This window comes from Cariama cristata, unplaced genomic scaffold (genome assembly GCF_000690535.1).
Source record: "Cariama cristata isolate BGI_N322 unplaced genomic scaffold, ASM69053v1 scaffold3119, whole genome shotgun sequence".
Lineage (NCBI taxonomy): Eukaryota > Metazoa > Chordata > Aves > Cariamiformes > Cariamidae > Cariama > Cariama cristata.
The window spans coordinates 112,132-126,868 of record NW_009637282.1 but is presented as its reverse complement, the minus strand read 5'-3'; the positions used below and the strand labels follow the sequence as shown (position 1 = coordinate 126,868).

The window sequence follows — 14,737 nt, the reverse complement described above, 5'->3', positions numbered from 1 at the left end:
AGCTGTCCTGTGTTGGGTCATATAGGTTACCTGGACATGTAGGAGAAGGTGGCCTGCATGTCAACTGCTTTACAGTTGGATTTGGAATGTCAGCTGTCCTACAGTTGGATTTCGGGTTGATATTGCGTACTAGAAAATGTGGACTTGAACCTGGTGCTCCATTTGAATGCTAATGGCTAGCCTTCCTTTGATGGCAGCGAGTATTACAGGACATCTACACAGGCAAAACTCACATGTTCTTCACATCATGAAGTCATCTTAGGATTTGTTGATTGCTTTGTTTCAGGTGCCTGTGCAGTCCTGGTTTGATGACATGACAGACACAGAGCTGCTAGATCTTATTCCTTTCTTTGAAGGACTAAGCAAAGAGGAAGAAGTTTACAGTATGCTTCATAAACTCTGCAACAGGTAGCCCTTAACTTTGACTGACTTCTGCTACTAGATTGCAGTTGCTAGAGGCTGTCTCCATCTTTTTCAGCTCTTTCAAATGTAAGTTTGGGGAGGTCACTCCTGTCAGAAGTGCTACTCTTGATCTTCCTGTTACATTGGACACGAAGGACAATCATGAGTGATGCTATTAAGCCTTCGGAAGCCTGACTCCTAAGGTCATGTGTTCAGACTACTTTTTTAAAGGAGAAAAAAAAAAAAAAAAAGAAGCTATTTTAAATGGGACTCTTTTAATGAATTTCATAAATGGACATCTTTTACTGGATCAGCTTTTCTTAAAACATGCCAAAAAAGAAGCTTGTATTTCAGCAGTTGAATTTCTCTCCCTTTCTTCCCCTCCCACTATGCAGACAATTTTACCCCCCTGCTTAGAGCAGTTGACCTGACTCTGAATTTTTTCTTACAGAATGAAGTGCCTTTTTGAATGTTATTTTAAGATAAAAATTCATTTTTGTATAAGACGTATTTCCAGACATCTTTTAGTCTTGTATTGTCTAAATGCTTTAAAAGGAAAAAGGAAAAATTTTATAGAGCACTGTAATATATAACAAAGGAAAAAGTTGAAACAAAGATGCTGGGTTCCTGTCTCCACAATGACATTAAGTTGTATTACATTTTGTCATGCTCAGAAGGTTTAAGCGTTTGTGGGAGGGGTGATTTGGGTTAATTACATGGTTGTTTCACTGATATGATTTTGGGCACAGTTTTGAACATATCTGCAGTTGTTTGAGTATTGGGGAATTGATGGAATTGAGAAAATAAGGTGGCTAATAGATCTAAAGCACCTTTTATTCTAGACAGATGAAGTTCTATTGTCTCTGCTTACGCACAACTGCCATGCCTCTCGTTTTTTGGAAAACCATTATCTTGGGAGAGTGGGGAGGAGATCTATTTATTAGTTTAAGATTCTTTTCTTAAAAAAACCCATCTGGGTAAGCTGGATCTGTATTGAGCTGTTTGGAGTACTTTTTTTCTTTTAATTGCTGCTACTGTATACTCACCAAATGGAGTTGACCATCGGCTGTTATACTGTTTTTGCCACTGTGCCTGTGCTATGAAACATTTTCTGTAAGCTGCAAACTTGGGCAATAAATAAAATGCAGGCTTCATAACCCATCCCTATGTATTAATCCTATGGTATCTGATATACCAGAGAACTCAGTTAAAGGTGACCTGTAAAGGATTTTTTTTTTTTTTTTCAATTGGGATGAAGCCCTCTCCTTTCTTTGGTATATAAAAAGGCAAAAAGTATTTTTCCCACATCTCTGATTTGTATTTCTTCTTCCCCAAAGTGTAAGGTACAGATTGGGAGTCTTGCTAGAAGGGCAGAAGTTACTAGCCTAGACTGAAATTGGTCCTCTGGCTTTGGAGTTTAGTTAGTCTCATCTCTGAATCTGAGAACCTGCTTAGCATCTTCTGTAGTGTCATCGGTACCCTTTCAAAAGAATATCTTTTAAATATTTTAAGCCTTTGAAGAACGAGGCACACTTTTTTTTCCTCCAGTGTCACCTTTTAATTATTATCCGCACCAGAAATCTACAAACATAAAAATTACAGCTATGTTTGGCTGTCATCAGAGAAGCCTAAGTGGTGTAGTTGGTGCTTCTAATTAGCCTCGTGCTAAATTCTGAACAGCAGATCCCCTTTGCCTTTTCTATTTTTCTCGAAAAGTCTGGATGACTTGGGAAAAAAAAATTTTGCAATGGACTTGGATTATCATCCTTGTCAAAAACATTGGTGAAGCAGCTTAACAAATTCATTCATAGAAGGGCAGGCTAGCCTACACAGGCAGTGAGTAGGTTGTCGTAGGTGCAGTATAAAACTAAAGATGACTTGCCCCTTGCAGTGCAGCTGTGCTCCAGCTGCTCACCATGTCTCGTAGCGAGGGATGTTAGAGGCAGTCCCGTCACACTCGTGAGTCTGTACGGCATCACCATTTTGTTTTCTTACCAGTTGGCATTACCTTAGTACTGTATAATTCTGTGCCACAATAAAAGACAAAACTGTCGAATTAAAAAAAGAAAAAGAAGAAAAAAACAAGCCTATGTTGTTAAATGGGAGGAAAAAAAAAGGACGTATGGATTCTGGTTAGTCCATTAACGTTTACTTTCAGTTTAAGATTGTTTAATTTTGTATTTGACTTCAGAGTAATGAAACTGTAAGCTGCCAAAAATTTGTTCTCTGAGCAGTATTTTCAACTGTGTTCGTAGCTTCTGGGCTTCAAATACAGTTTGCAGGGAAGTATTCAGGTTGTAGTTAGTTGTGCAGGTATGATAAGAATGGCTGAAAAAATTCAAAGACTTTCTCGCTAGCATTAGACCAAACAATCTTCCAATTAGACAATAAATAACCCCACGGAAACATTACCATTTAACGGTTGTGACCTGTTGTACGTGAGACAAACCATGTCATTAGTTTGCATTTACGAAAGCAGCGATTTCATGAACCAGTTGCCTTAAGTCTGTGAATGAATGTTGATTATTAAAGTGTCTTGTCTTGTTTTAAAATCCACATATAATGGACAACTGAACTTCTGCACCAGCTTCTGGACGAACGGTTCCGATGATGTTCTGTACAGCCATAGTTGTTCTGTATTGTTTATTTTGACTCTTGAAATCCACTAATTTCAAAAAAAAAAAAAAGCTTATTTTAACTTATTACAGCATTAAAATGACACTTGGTGACAATAGAAAGCTGAAAAACTTAGCAACGGTTTTGATCTCTGCTAGTAGCTTAAGTGTCTTTTCTATAACTTCTGATTTAAATTTTTTCTTTTTTTTTCCTTTTTTTTTTTTTTTTTTAATTCATTCCCATTGAAATAAAACTTGGAGTGCTCTGCAGTCAGGTTTGGACTTCCCTGGGTATTCACATTTGGCCAAAGGGATGAAACTGTTGTAGTTGTTTATTTTGATGCTATCATCGTACTTGAAATTTCAAGTGTTAAGTTTGCGTGAATATACATACGCTATATATTTAGAGTTTCTAGATTTTAACAAAGCAATATAGTTCTGTCCATAAAGTCAGATGATGAGTGGAATGTTTGTAAAATTTGCAATACGGGTATTTGATTGTATTTTAAATACAAGATTTTAAAAATTAAAATAGGAAAAATTACTTGTTTCCTAAATCTCTTGTATATTTTGAAGTGCAGTTAATGCCTGCAGGTTACCAGGGCTGTTATAAACCTTGGTTTTCCATTCTATTTCTGGATATTATAGAAGTATTAAAAAGTCTTTTCCAGTTGGTCATTCTGTTCAGCTAAAGGAATGCTGCCTGGCCTGAAGTTCTGTTGTCCTTTTTATGCTGGGTTAAGAAAGGTTTTTTGCCTGTATAGGTATTTTTAAATTAAGCTGTAAGGCAGAATGCCTTAGATTCTTGAAATTCAACTGAAGTGTTACGATTAAATTGCCATTTGTAAACTAGGGCTGTGCGCAGAATACTTGTTAACCACCAGGAAGTGTGGCAGGGTTTGAATGGAAGATCGTAGCAAATGTACAATATTGCTGTGTTCATTTAGGTAGCTTTGGAAGAATAATTTGTCTATTTGTTTCGCCCTTTAATCTTTTTTAAACAGCAAAGTTATACACGGAAGAAACTCAACACCTGAAGAGATTTGGTTATCAGTGTATGCAATCACTTTATCACAGCATGATTTTGATTAGACTGGTTGGGGACAATAAAGTATCTGAATGACACTGGTGTGTACTGATGTTGCAGCTTTTGAAATTTCAGTGTAAAAAAAAAAAAATCTGTAGTTATATAATTTACAAACACATAATCCTATGTTTTACAGATTCTGTTTAAACTAATAAAACACAGTACCGCACAGCCCTATTTGTAAAACAAAAACAAGTTTGTGCCTCTGATTTCCAAGGTGCTGTGATGTTTTACCTTTGTGGGGCGCGGAGGGCAGGTGAGACTTGCGTGGGGCAGTCGCTTAAAAATCTCTGGGCTAACTATGCAAAACCAGCTTGTCAGTTTTCTATTTCTCATTATATTGTAAAAATCCAGCTGACTTATTTTCTTTCTTGTTAAAGATCTATTAGGAACTTAACAGAGGAGTAAGCAATGGAAATGTTTCTTTCTTTTTTCTTTTTTTTTTTCCTATTAATGGAGCTGTTTACACTTTAATGCAATGAACAATCCAGCGATACTTGAGAAACACTACAGATACCATATGAGTGTTTTCAGGAGAGAGAAGTGTTGTCAATCAGGTATTGAATGGTTTCTTTACTGTCACAAATAAAAAATTTTAACAATATAGTTACTTGTGCATGTAATACTTCTCTGGGAAAAAGAATTTCTGCACTTCTCCTTCAATAATTTGACAGGGACTTTATTCCTGCTACTGCACATCCGTGTTAGATAGTGAAATCGCCCATCTCTCTTCCATTCTCCTCCCCCTCTCCTCTGTTTAAGTCATGTATAGAACTCCTTATTGACTGCCCTGGCACCTGCTTGTGCAAACAGAGCTGATGAACTACTGATGAACTCTGCTAAATAAATTGATGGTGACTCTTGCAGATGTTCCAGCTATTTAGATCTCTTGGATGAGATCATACAATAATTTGTTCAAGTCTCAAAGCTGTGTGACTTCTTTTGAAGGGCTTACTTCAGCTACTTGAATAGCTGTTCTTAACATCACTGCCATATCCAAGTGAATATCTGAATAAAACACTTTATTTGGTTGGAAAGTCTATTTTGGGACTTTTTATCTGACACAGTAAGACTTAGGCAGAGCCTTCCTTTCTAGGAAAAGGCACATATTATTAGTGCTTTATGAGCAGAAAACCTCAGGCCTCTTAGAATAAGCAGCTGGCTCAAGATAGCACATTAGTTGCAATTAAAAATATTTTTAGTTATTCCTATGATCAGTTGGAATGACCTAGACTGCCTTTACTTTGTACTGGTGGGTTGCGGGTTTTGATTTTTTTTTTTTTTTTTTTTTAGGTTTTGTTGTTGTTTTGGTTTTAGTTTTATGAATCTCCTTAGCTGCTCCATAGTATAAAGATGCCTTTCTTTCACTCAGTAAAACAAGTATTTCAAAATTCATAAAACAGCTCATTTATAGTGGTGAGAAAGATACTGTTGTTCTATCCTGACTGCTTGAAACCAAGTGTCTGCAAAACTGAATACACAATAGTCTATGTAAGTGTACGCCTTCCAATATTTTTTTTTCCCCCTTTTTATTGTGTTCTGAGTCAGAAGGAAAGCCAACCGCTCTGAAATGCCCTGCAAGATGGAATAGGGTTCTTCCAGGTGGGCTGCAGCTCCAGGGGATCCTGCAGTCTCCAGCAGTTTTCCTGGCAAGCGACCTTCGCCATCCAGACTTCCTACCAACCCAGCTATGCTGGCAGGAGACCAGGCAAAGTTCTCCTGGACTCCTCTGTTGGTTCTGCTGGAGCTATTGGAAAATAAATGATCGTTGGGTAATAGATTGTTTTGGACAGGTTGGCAAACTCAAACTTGAAAAGCTTCCAGGCGTGTTTTGTTCAAAGCGTTCTCAAGTGCCATTTTGAAGGGAGCTGTGCTGAGGAGCAGGTTGTCCTGTAATTGCCTAATGCCACGTTAATCAGTATTTCTGAAGCACAGGACATACACTAATATCTTGGACTTAATAGAGATCGATTTGTCTCAGTAAAGTAGGTCTGCATCTGCAATTACACACCGTCCCAAACAGCAATTTTAAAAGGTTAGGTTTGGTGATCGCTTCGATCAGCAGCAAACTGAATTTTTGAGGTGATGGCTGTGTCAGCTTAGCTGTATCCCCCGGACCTTGGACCCTGTGCTGTGCTCTTCTCTGTGCAACTGGCATCGTTTAATTTTGCAACCGCCTTTTAATTTAGTGATGTAGACACATTTGATTGGGATGTAAATTGCAAGAAAATGCTGGACAAAGAAACGAAACGCAGCTGGCCCCCGTCAGCCTTAGCCATCGTCTCGGGCTGGACTCCAGCTAGGACAAGGCGGTTGCTACTTGAAGGCAAACAGAGGCGTCATCACCGTTAAGCCAGAAACGTGTCAGCCCCTGTGACAACTGCTGTTCTTCTAGATAATAAGGGTTGATCGTTTTGTTCATACAAATGCAATGTACACCACCTATGAATTCCCAGCATTTCAATAAATGTTGCATTTGAAGAGTCTGAGGGTTGTTGGGGGAGTTACTGGCTTGACAATGGGTTGTTTTCTTTGTCAGATTTTAATGAGCTTTTGTGATGAAAACCAAATTTCTTTACAGTGTAACTTTGTGATTTTTTTTTTTCATTCTTTGATTCAGTTTGACAATAAACTATCTGTTATTTTTTTCATCCTCTTCATGTGTGATAATGCATATAGTTGAGATCCACTCCTAGAAATCCCCCTCTCCCTCCACATGCCATTCTCTTTGGGGGAAATATTGCTGGGAGAAGCAAAGATTTTATAGAATCAGGCCAGAAAGTTCTTATTCCGTTCTTGACCTAACTCTTTGGACTTGCTGGGCTTTAATAAAAACGAAAGCCTTGACTGCTAAGCATCAAGGGCTTCTTCCTCTAGCAGCGTATTTGGCAGGTATGTTCAGTTCCTGTTCTTTTTTGTTAACCTGCTGAGATTTGAATAAACCAATCTTGTGGCTTTCAAAGGCACTGAAGCCCGTACGTAAGCTGGAGATGAGAAAGGAGCAAGATCCTGGATTCTGGGAGGGGACAAGGTGGTGGGAGGAAACAGATGATGCAGATCGGTGGGGTTTCCTATACATCCCGGTTGCGGTTCCTGCATGCCAGCATCCCTCATACTGCGCGCGAGGCAGCCCCTGAAGCAGACGGTTGATTCCTCACCTGCCTGCCCTGGGTTTCCATGGATAAAGGGGGGCCTGGGAGCGGATCAGGAGGCACCGCACTGCGTTTTCTTCCAGGCTGCAGTGGCATCCGTCTCTGTAGCACTTGGCAGTGCCTGTTGTGAGTACGTCCATCAGTGGTGATTTTGAGCAGATGACCTGATGCTGGTCTTGGGTTAACCTGTGACAACCAGTCTACTGTCAAAACAACATCTATACCCTAAGCAAACTGGAGGGAACTGGGGGAGCTGCCTTTTACTTGAGTTGAATTGGTTCAAGGTGACCATGGGAAGCTGCTTTTCATCTGGCACAAATCTCTGGGTTAGGTCTTCAGGCAGTAGCACGTATCGTGCTGGAGAAGTTTGGTGTAAGTTGAGCACATGCTAGCAGATTAGCCCACAGAAATATGAAAGTTTGCCATTTTCATGTGTGCTTTTAATAGGAAAACCATTTTATAAATGTCTTTAGGATATTTTTTCTGATCTACATAATCACCTGATTACTACATGTCATACTGCGAGAGGCTGAGAACTGTAGATACATGTAAAATTTATGTGTATTTTTATGCACCTGAAATTTTGGGGCGTGATATCTGGTGTCTTGGGCCATTTTGTTCATTCGGGAGCAAATGTATTTATGAAAAGAGGAGAGGAAGATTTTTTGTCAAGACCTGAGCCCGTTTGTAGCTTAGTGGGGCCACATGCTGTGTAAGAGTAGGGCTAAGACAGCAGGTACAGGTCCTGCCCTTGGCTCTGCATCGCGGGACCACGTAGCTCTGGGACCCTTAATTTTCCTTTTAATATTTTCTCTAAATTGCGAGTGGAGCCTTGATCTCATCCGAATCCTCTGTAACACATCTTAGTAATTCAGTTAAGGCAGGTTCAGGTGAAATAGTGGTTCGCTGGCCTGATCTCTAATCTGCTGAATAATAACTGGAGGGATACGGGCAAATATTTGGGATGATGATGGCTGTGGTTGGAAAACGGTTGGACTCTTGCATCCCAGAGAGGAGGATGAGTAGGCAGAAAGGATGGGAGGTCTGGGGTGACTTTGTGGCACTGGACTGTGGTGGGCCAAGCTGAGGCATGGTCTGGCAGTGGGTGCGCTTGGCTTTTATATATCTGTGATCAAAGTTTTATGAAAATGGAGAGGGTTTTAAAGGCTTGGGCCATGCAGGGCTTGGTCGCACCACGAGATGGTGCAGCTGTGCAGCATTGGCTTTTAAAGGCGCCGTCAAGGAAATTCAGAAGACGTTATCTCAAGTAAAAGCATCACCACAGCTTTGGTATCTGAATCTACCGCCAGGGTTGCACTCCGTAGGTCCACAGCTAACGTCTTCCTTCAGTTAAAATCTCTTTTAGTATTTCAGAGGCAATTTCTTCATTGCCCAATGAACACTGAGTTTCCTTTGCAAAAGGAACTGGTGACTCCACAACTGAATACAGGGCAGGTAAGTATTCATGATAATTTTAGTTACTGATTTATTTTTTTGTTCCATGACAATACAGAATCATATGACAATACATGAAAAATAAAGAGGGAAATCAGTATTTCTCAGGTGAGTTCAAAATTGTGTCCTTAGACCTTCCCTAGTGTAGTAAACCTTTTTTCCTCCAAAAGCTTTGCAGCTAACCTTTTTCTTTCTTTTTAAAGCAACATCATTTTAAATTGTTTGGGCTTTGGCTGAAGTACATCAGGAGAACTGTGGACAAATGTTAAGTCTCCAGGAGGGGGAGGAAAAAAAAAAAGAAAGAAAGAAATCTGGTGCCAAGCTGGCAGGTGTATAACAAGGCATCGCTTCCCTGCCAACGTGTGTGTGCTGAGCCGTGCCCGGCGCCCGCGGCGCAGCTGAGACCTGAGCCAACGTGCGGGGGCGAGGGGGGATGGCAGCCGGGCAAGGGGAGGTTTGAGGCCAGGCCAGAAAGGCTGTATCTGCCATGGGGAATGGACCACACTTGCAGGGCTGCATCTCCCCATCCGTTAGTCCATCGTCTGGTTTCACGTGCCCAACACGCTCTCGTTTGCTGCGAGAAGGTGGTTTTGCAACCCGTAAGCCCCCCTCACAGCCCATCTCTTTGGCTTTCTGCTCTTATTGCCTTTTCAGATGCGTGCTCCTTCCCACCTGGAAGAACCTGCCCTATGAGGAAAGACTGAAGGAGTTAGGTCTCTTCTGCCTAGAGAAGAGGAGGTTCAGGGTGGACCTCATCCCAGCATTGCGGTACTTACAAGGTGGCTACAAAGAGTACAGAGGCTCTCTCTTCACAAGGAGTCATGGAGAAGACAAAGGGCAACAGGTACAGGTTGCACCAGGAGAGGTTTTGTCTTGACATAAAGAAATTTTTTACAGTGAGAACAGTCAATCACGGGAACAACCTCCCCAGGGACATGGTGGAGTCCCCATCGCTGGGGGTTTTCAAGATGCAGCTGGGCAGGGTGCTAGATAACCTCACCTTCCCTTCCCACGACAGGTTGGACCAGATGATCTTTTGAGGTCTCTTCCAACCTGGGCTGTTCTTTGATTCTACCTTTCCCACGTGTCTTCTTCTACCTCCTGGATGGCTGTCCCGGGAATGGGATGGTCCTTCACCTGTCCTGGTGCCTTCACCAGGAGGGCTCTGCGGCTCCATACAACCAGGGTATCACCCTCCAGCTTCCCTTGGACACACTCTTTGCTTCTGGCTAGAAGTTCCCTCTTTTGCCCTTTCTTTTCAAGGAATGAACACGTTTCCCTGAGTGTTGCTCGGTTTACTTCTCCAAGTGCAAAACATCTGGACTGGAGGTCACACTAAACCCCTTGCAATCCAGCTCCTTGTTAATTGTACGGAGCAAAACTGCTTTTCTCGTTCGGTCAGAATATTTTTATTTTGCACCTATTGCCATTTGATTAGAGAAATGGCATTACTAGAAGTGAAGGTGAGCATTCACCAGTGAGATAACACGGAGCCAAGAGTTGCTGGTGGGTGTTTCCAGACAAGTAGAGGAGAAGCAAACCCTGCCTGGTTTCACCAGGGAACATGCTGCACCATTGGGTGAATCGCTTGTGTTTAACCCGAAGGTTAATTCATCCGCTTACAACTGTCTGAATATTTCGACAAGACGCAGCTCTAGCTTCAAATCAGTGTATTTATTAATATAAGCTGCCCTTGCAAACAGTGAAAACGGTCATCCTTGTGGACTGAAATAAGCACTGCAGGTTTTCCTGCCTTACCATGGTGAGGGGAAGGCTGCCTTGAAAGTTAAATCCCAGGCTGGGATCCATGTCTGGGCCAAATTCCTGGCTTTTCTAGGTGACGGCTTTGCCTGTCACGGGCACGCATGGGGCCCTGGGGGTGCTGGAGCGAAGGGGACACTACTGTAAGTGATGCCTACATCTCTGTTAGCAAAACAAAGATGTTCTCTGTGCTCCAAAAATCAGATTATCGGCGAATACGTATTCCCTGAGATGCAGAATGAAGGTGCAACTCGATTAATGTAACCGAGCCGATATGGAGAATTTAAATTAAAAGGAGAAAAATTCCTTGAGAGGCGTCTCCCAACCTTTACGGTGATATACCATGTGCCAGGGAAAAGGTCAGGCTCTAGTTAATGACTTGATGTTAAATGTGCCTTTGATCTCTCCAAGATCCTGTTTCTTCTTGAATCGTTTCAGTTGCTTGGATGCTGTTGGGACACAGGTGCTTCTCATCTTCACTCCGATGAAAAGGAAGGAAATTATCTGAGTTCTCATCATCTGAAGGGTAAAAAAAATCCACAAATGATATGTTTTCTTATATCTTCTATAAAGGCTGTGGCCTTGTCTCATTTGATTTCGAATCACCCTGGCTCTCCTGAAAATCAGTGCTTTGGGAGCTGGAGGATAAATGTTTTTCATCTGCCTGCGGTGAGTCAGCTGCAGGCAGCAAAGGGAACCAGTTTTTCTGGCTGCTTTACGTTTTCTAAATTTCAGCTTTACAGCAAATCAAGTTCTTTTAACTTCTTCATAACGAGGTTGTCAGCTCTGATGCTTTCTTGGTATGTTGTTAAAATAATGAATTGGATATGCTCTCTGACAGGCTGGATTGCACCAGCACCAGTTTTGTTTGCTTTCACCCATTTTTAGGGATCTCACCACCAAAATGGGTATCAGCTCCATCCTGGAGACAGAAGTGTGGAAGCAGAGCGACTAATTAGTCGTAAGAGCGGGTTCCCTTCCCTAATACCTTTTTCAGCTTTAGAGCAGATATCCCCTGAGAACTGTTGCGTGATATTAACGAAGCAGGAATTGGATCATTAAGAACCTCCATAATTAAAGAGAACAGCAGCTCATCCTCCAGCGAGACTAGCGGTTTGATAAATTCATAGAAGCGCTTCAGCAAATGAAGTGGTTCAGGACCTGATGCAACTTAACCCAGAGGGAAGTGAAACCACAGGTTAGCTGCCGAGATGGTCAGCAGGACGAGAAATCAAAGTGGTTTATAGGTCTCTGCCTTCAGAGCAGCAGAAAGCCGTTACTGTTTCATGTTCCTCAGCTCCATTGAGGAGCAACGTACCCATTTTACAGATGGGAAGTGGAGAGGCCGTCCCAGATCATGTAGGTGACCTGTGGGCAGAGCTTGGACATGGGCTCTGGATCCCCTATTTCCCACTCCATGGTCCACAATGTTGTCTCCCCAAGTATCTTGTGAGCCCAGCTGCATGGGCTGTGGGTGATGAAATACTGTCGGTCTTTACTGGGCTGAGGCATGTTTGATTTACTGGTCCATAAAGGCTTGCAGCCCAAACCACCTAACCCTGGCTGGAGGAGGAAGGACACTTCCAACCGTATGCAACCTTTCTCCATCTCCACAAGAGAACATCACCCTCTTGGCTCTGGGGCACACCTCTCCAGCCCCTGTGATGTTTGCTGTGGTGTGGGCCCAGACTGGCAACAAGAAACCACAACTAACGCAGTGGCCTGTGCCTTGGTAAAGCCAAAGGACTGAAGAGGGAAGAGTATTGCCTACAGGAAAGCTGGGGAGGGACTTTTTACAAGAGCATGGAGTGATAGGACAGGGGGCAATGGCTTTAAACTGGAAGAGAGAAGATTTAGATCTAAGATATTAGGAAGAAATTCTTCCCGGTGAGGGTGGTGAGGCACTGCACAGGTTGCCCAGAGAAGCTGTGGCTGCCCCATCCCTGGAAGTGTTCAAGGCCAGGTTGGATGGGGCTTTGAGCAACCTGGTCTGGTGGAAGGTGTCCCTGCCCATGGCAGGAGGGTTGGGACTGGATGGTCTTTAAGGTCCCTTCCAACCAAACCATTCTATGATTCTAAGAAAGGCCTTATCTTGCTTGTGTCTCTATATCCTGCCATTGCATCAGTTTTGGTTTGCATCTGAGTCACCCAGGCTGTGCTCATGTGACAGCCAAGTGCTAGAACAATGTGGGTTCACTGATCAAAATAAATTCTTTGCATCCTGGTATAAAACCACAAACCATCTCCTGTCTCTGCTTCCCCACAGGTGTCAACTCCAGATGCAGGACATCACCTCGAGGTGGCCCATCCACCAGGCTTTACAAACCTCCCATCTCTTGCCTCCTGGTAGGGGCTTGCTCTTCATGAATTACTTTCAGCAGAAGCTGGCAATCTGGAACAGCAGCACAACATCTGGAGTAAACTCAGGTCATGGTTGAACATCACCTATAGCTTATAAAATCATCTTGATGCAATACGATAGATAAGGTGAAATTTGCTGTAGAGAAGCATCTCTTCTGCAACAGGATAGGCTTAACAAGTGCATGGTGAGCCCTAGCAGGTCCTTATGGTGGAGGGGGGATGCGTGTTTGCTCCCAGAGACTTCTAACTTCATTCTGGGATGTCAAGAGGTTTCACTGTAAGAGAAGAGATCCAAGATCTGAGAAAACCCTGGCAGGAAAGGTGTGGTGCAGGGCAGGATTTTCTGTGCTTTGTCCTCTCACTGCTCTACTCCATGTTCTGGAGAGCTGATTCTTCCATCACGACGGCAATTAGAGCTGGGAGAAAGTGCTCCGAGTTGCTTTTTAAAATACCAATATTTTATCAAAACAAACCGCAAACTTGTCCGCTTCTATGAACTTTCTGCTCACCCCTTCTGTTTTATGCCAGCTGTAAAGCAATGAAAATTGTCAGTTTTTTTAATAGCATTTTCAATGTTCAAAACAGTTCTGTGATTATTATTTCCCAGTTTTTCTTTAACTGAGCAGCAACTGTAGCCTAATTACTTTAATCTGCTAATAGCCTTGAGAGCTGGTCTAAGGGCTGTTATAAATAAGCTGCACAACTGTAATGAAAGAAACACAGATATGGGAAAACAAAGGCTGCTACACTACCGGTGAGCTCTCTTTGGCCTCTGAATGTTCAATTTTAAGTTGCAGCTGCCCTAAACCACTATTCAAGGAAAAGAAGCGGAGAGAGATGCTGATTTCTAAATGGTCCCAATCCAAGCCTATAAATTGAGTGAAGGCACAGTCCTGTTTTCCTAAATGTCTGTTCAGAGCTTATCCTGATGCTCCATTTAAAAATGCACAGTGGCAAGGTAGGAGGGGAGGATGACTTTGCCAGATAAGGTAGGCGGGAGGACGGGAAGCCCAAGCTGTCACGTACCGGAGCTGCCTTCGGATCTACAACAGAGGCAGCAACTTCAAAGCACTTCAACAACACGCTCGCCGTCTGAGTTAGAAAACATGCAAGATCGGGAAAAATAATATCGGATGCTTTTTGCTGGAGAAAACGGTGGTGGGAGAAGTCTCCCTCATCGCAGGTCAACCCAAGTCATTGGGTGGCAATGGCCAAAAAGTTGTATACTCTTGAGGTCGGTGTTTTCCCTGCTGTTATCTGCTCCGGGCGATGTTTGTCTCCATGAGTTGCCTGTCCAGAGGTTTGTAATGTAGCTTTGCTCATCCTTCAGCTCCCCCAGCCTGACCCGAACCACATTGCTTACAGGAACTTTGAGAAAAAATTGCTTTAGTCATCCCCAAAGCCCCATGGAAAGAACTAAACCCTCCTGTCTCAAAGTCATCTACTTAAGCTCGGTGGGCTTGGTGGGGCTTTCCAAAGATCATTTCTTAATGGAGTTTCCCTCAGGGAGAACCTTTCCTCATGGTTTTGGTTACTGGCTTGAGTGAATCCAGTTATCATGCTAGAGGAAGATAAAAGAGAAGCGCTATTTTAAAAACCGCTGTTATTTTAGGGAAGCTCCATGTAAAAATTATGTTGTTGTCAGTAGGGCTGTGGATACAGTCGCAGCGGACTGATGGTGTCCCAGTCAAAGCAGGGAAGCGGTGTAGGTGACGGGTCTCTGAAGCCATGGAGAATTGATCTGCAGTTCAAACACCGTGAGGAGTAGAGGTGAGGTTTCCCGGTCACGATTAAAATTAGAGATGTGAGCAGGGAGATTTCCCTGCATCATAAATCCAAGCAGATCAAGTATATGAATAGAGACCAGAAAACTGCATTGTAGGGAGCCATGCTACAGAAAGAGA

General features: G+C 42.6%; 1 protein-coding gene across 1 annotated transcript in view; it reads left to right on the top strand.

The window, feature by feature from the left end:
* Positions 1–633, top strand: part of CTDSPL (CTD (carboxy-terminal domain, RNA polymerase II, polypeptide A) small phosphatase-like) — a 30,914-nt gene extending 30,281 nt beyond the window's left edge. The window contains exon 8 of the mRNA XM_009708249.1: positions 287–633. Coding sequence (XP_009706551.1) covers positions 287–412 — 126 coding nt within the window. The 3' untranslated portion in view covers positions 413–633. The remainder of the gene's footprint in view (positions 1–286) is intronic.
* The last annotated feature ends 14,104 nt before the right edge of the window (positions 634–14,737 follow it).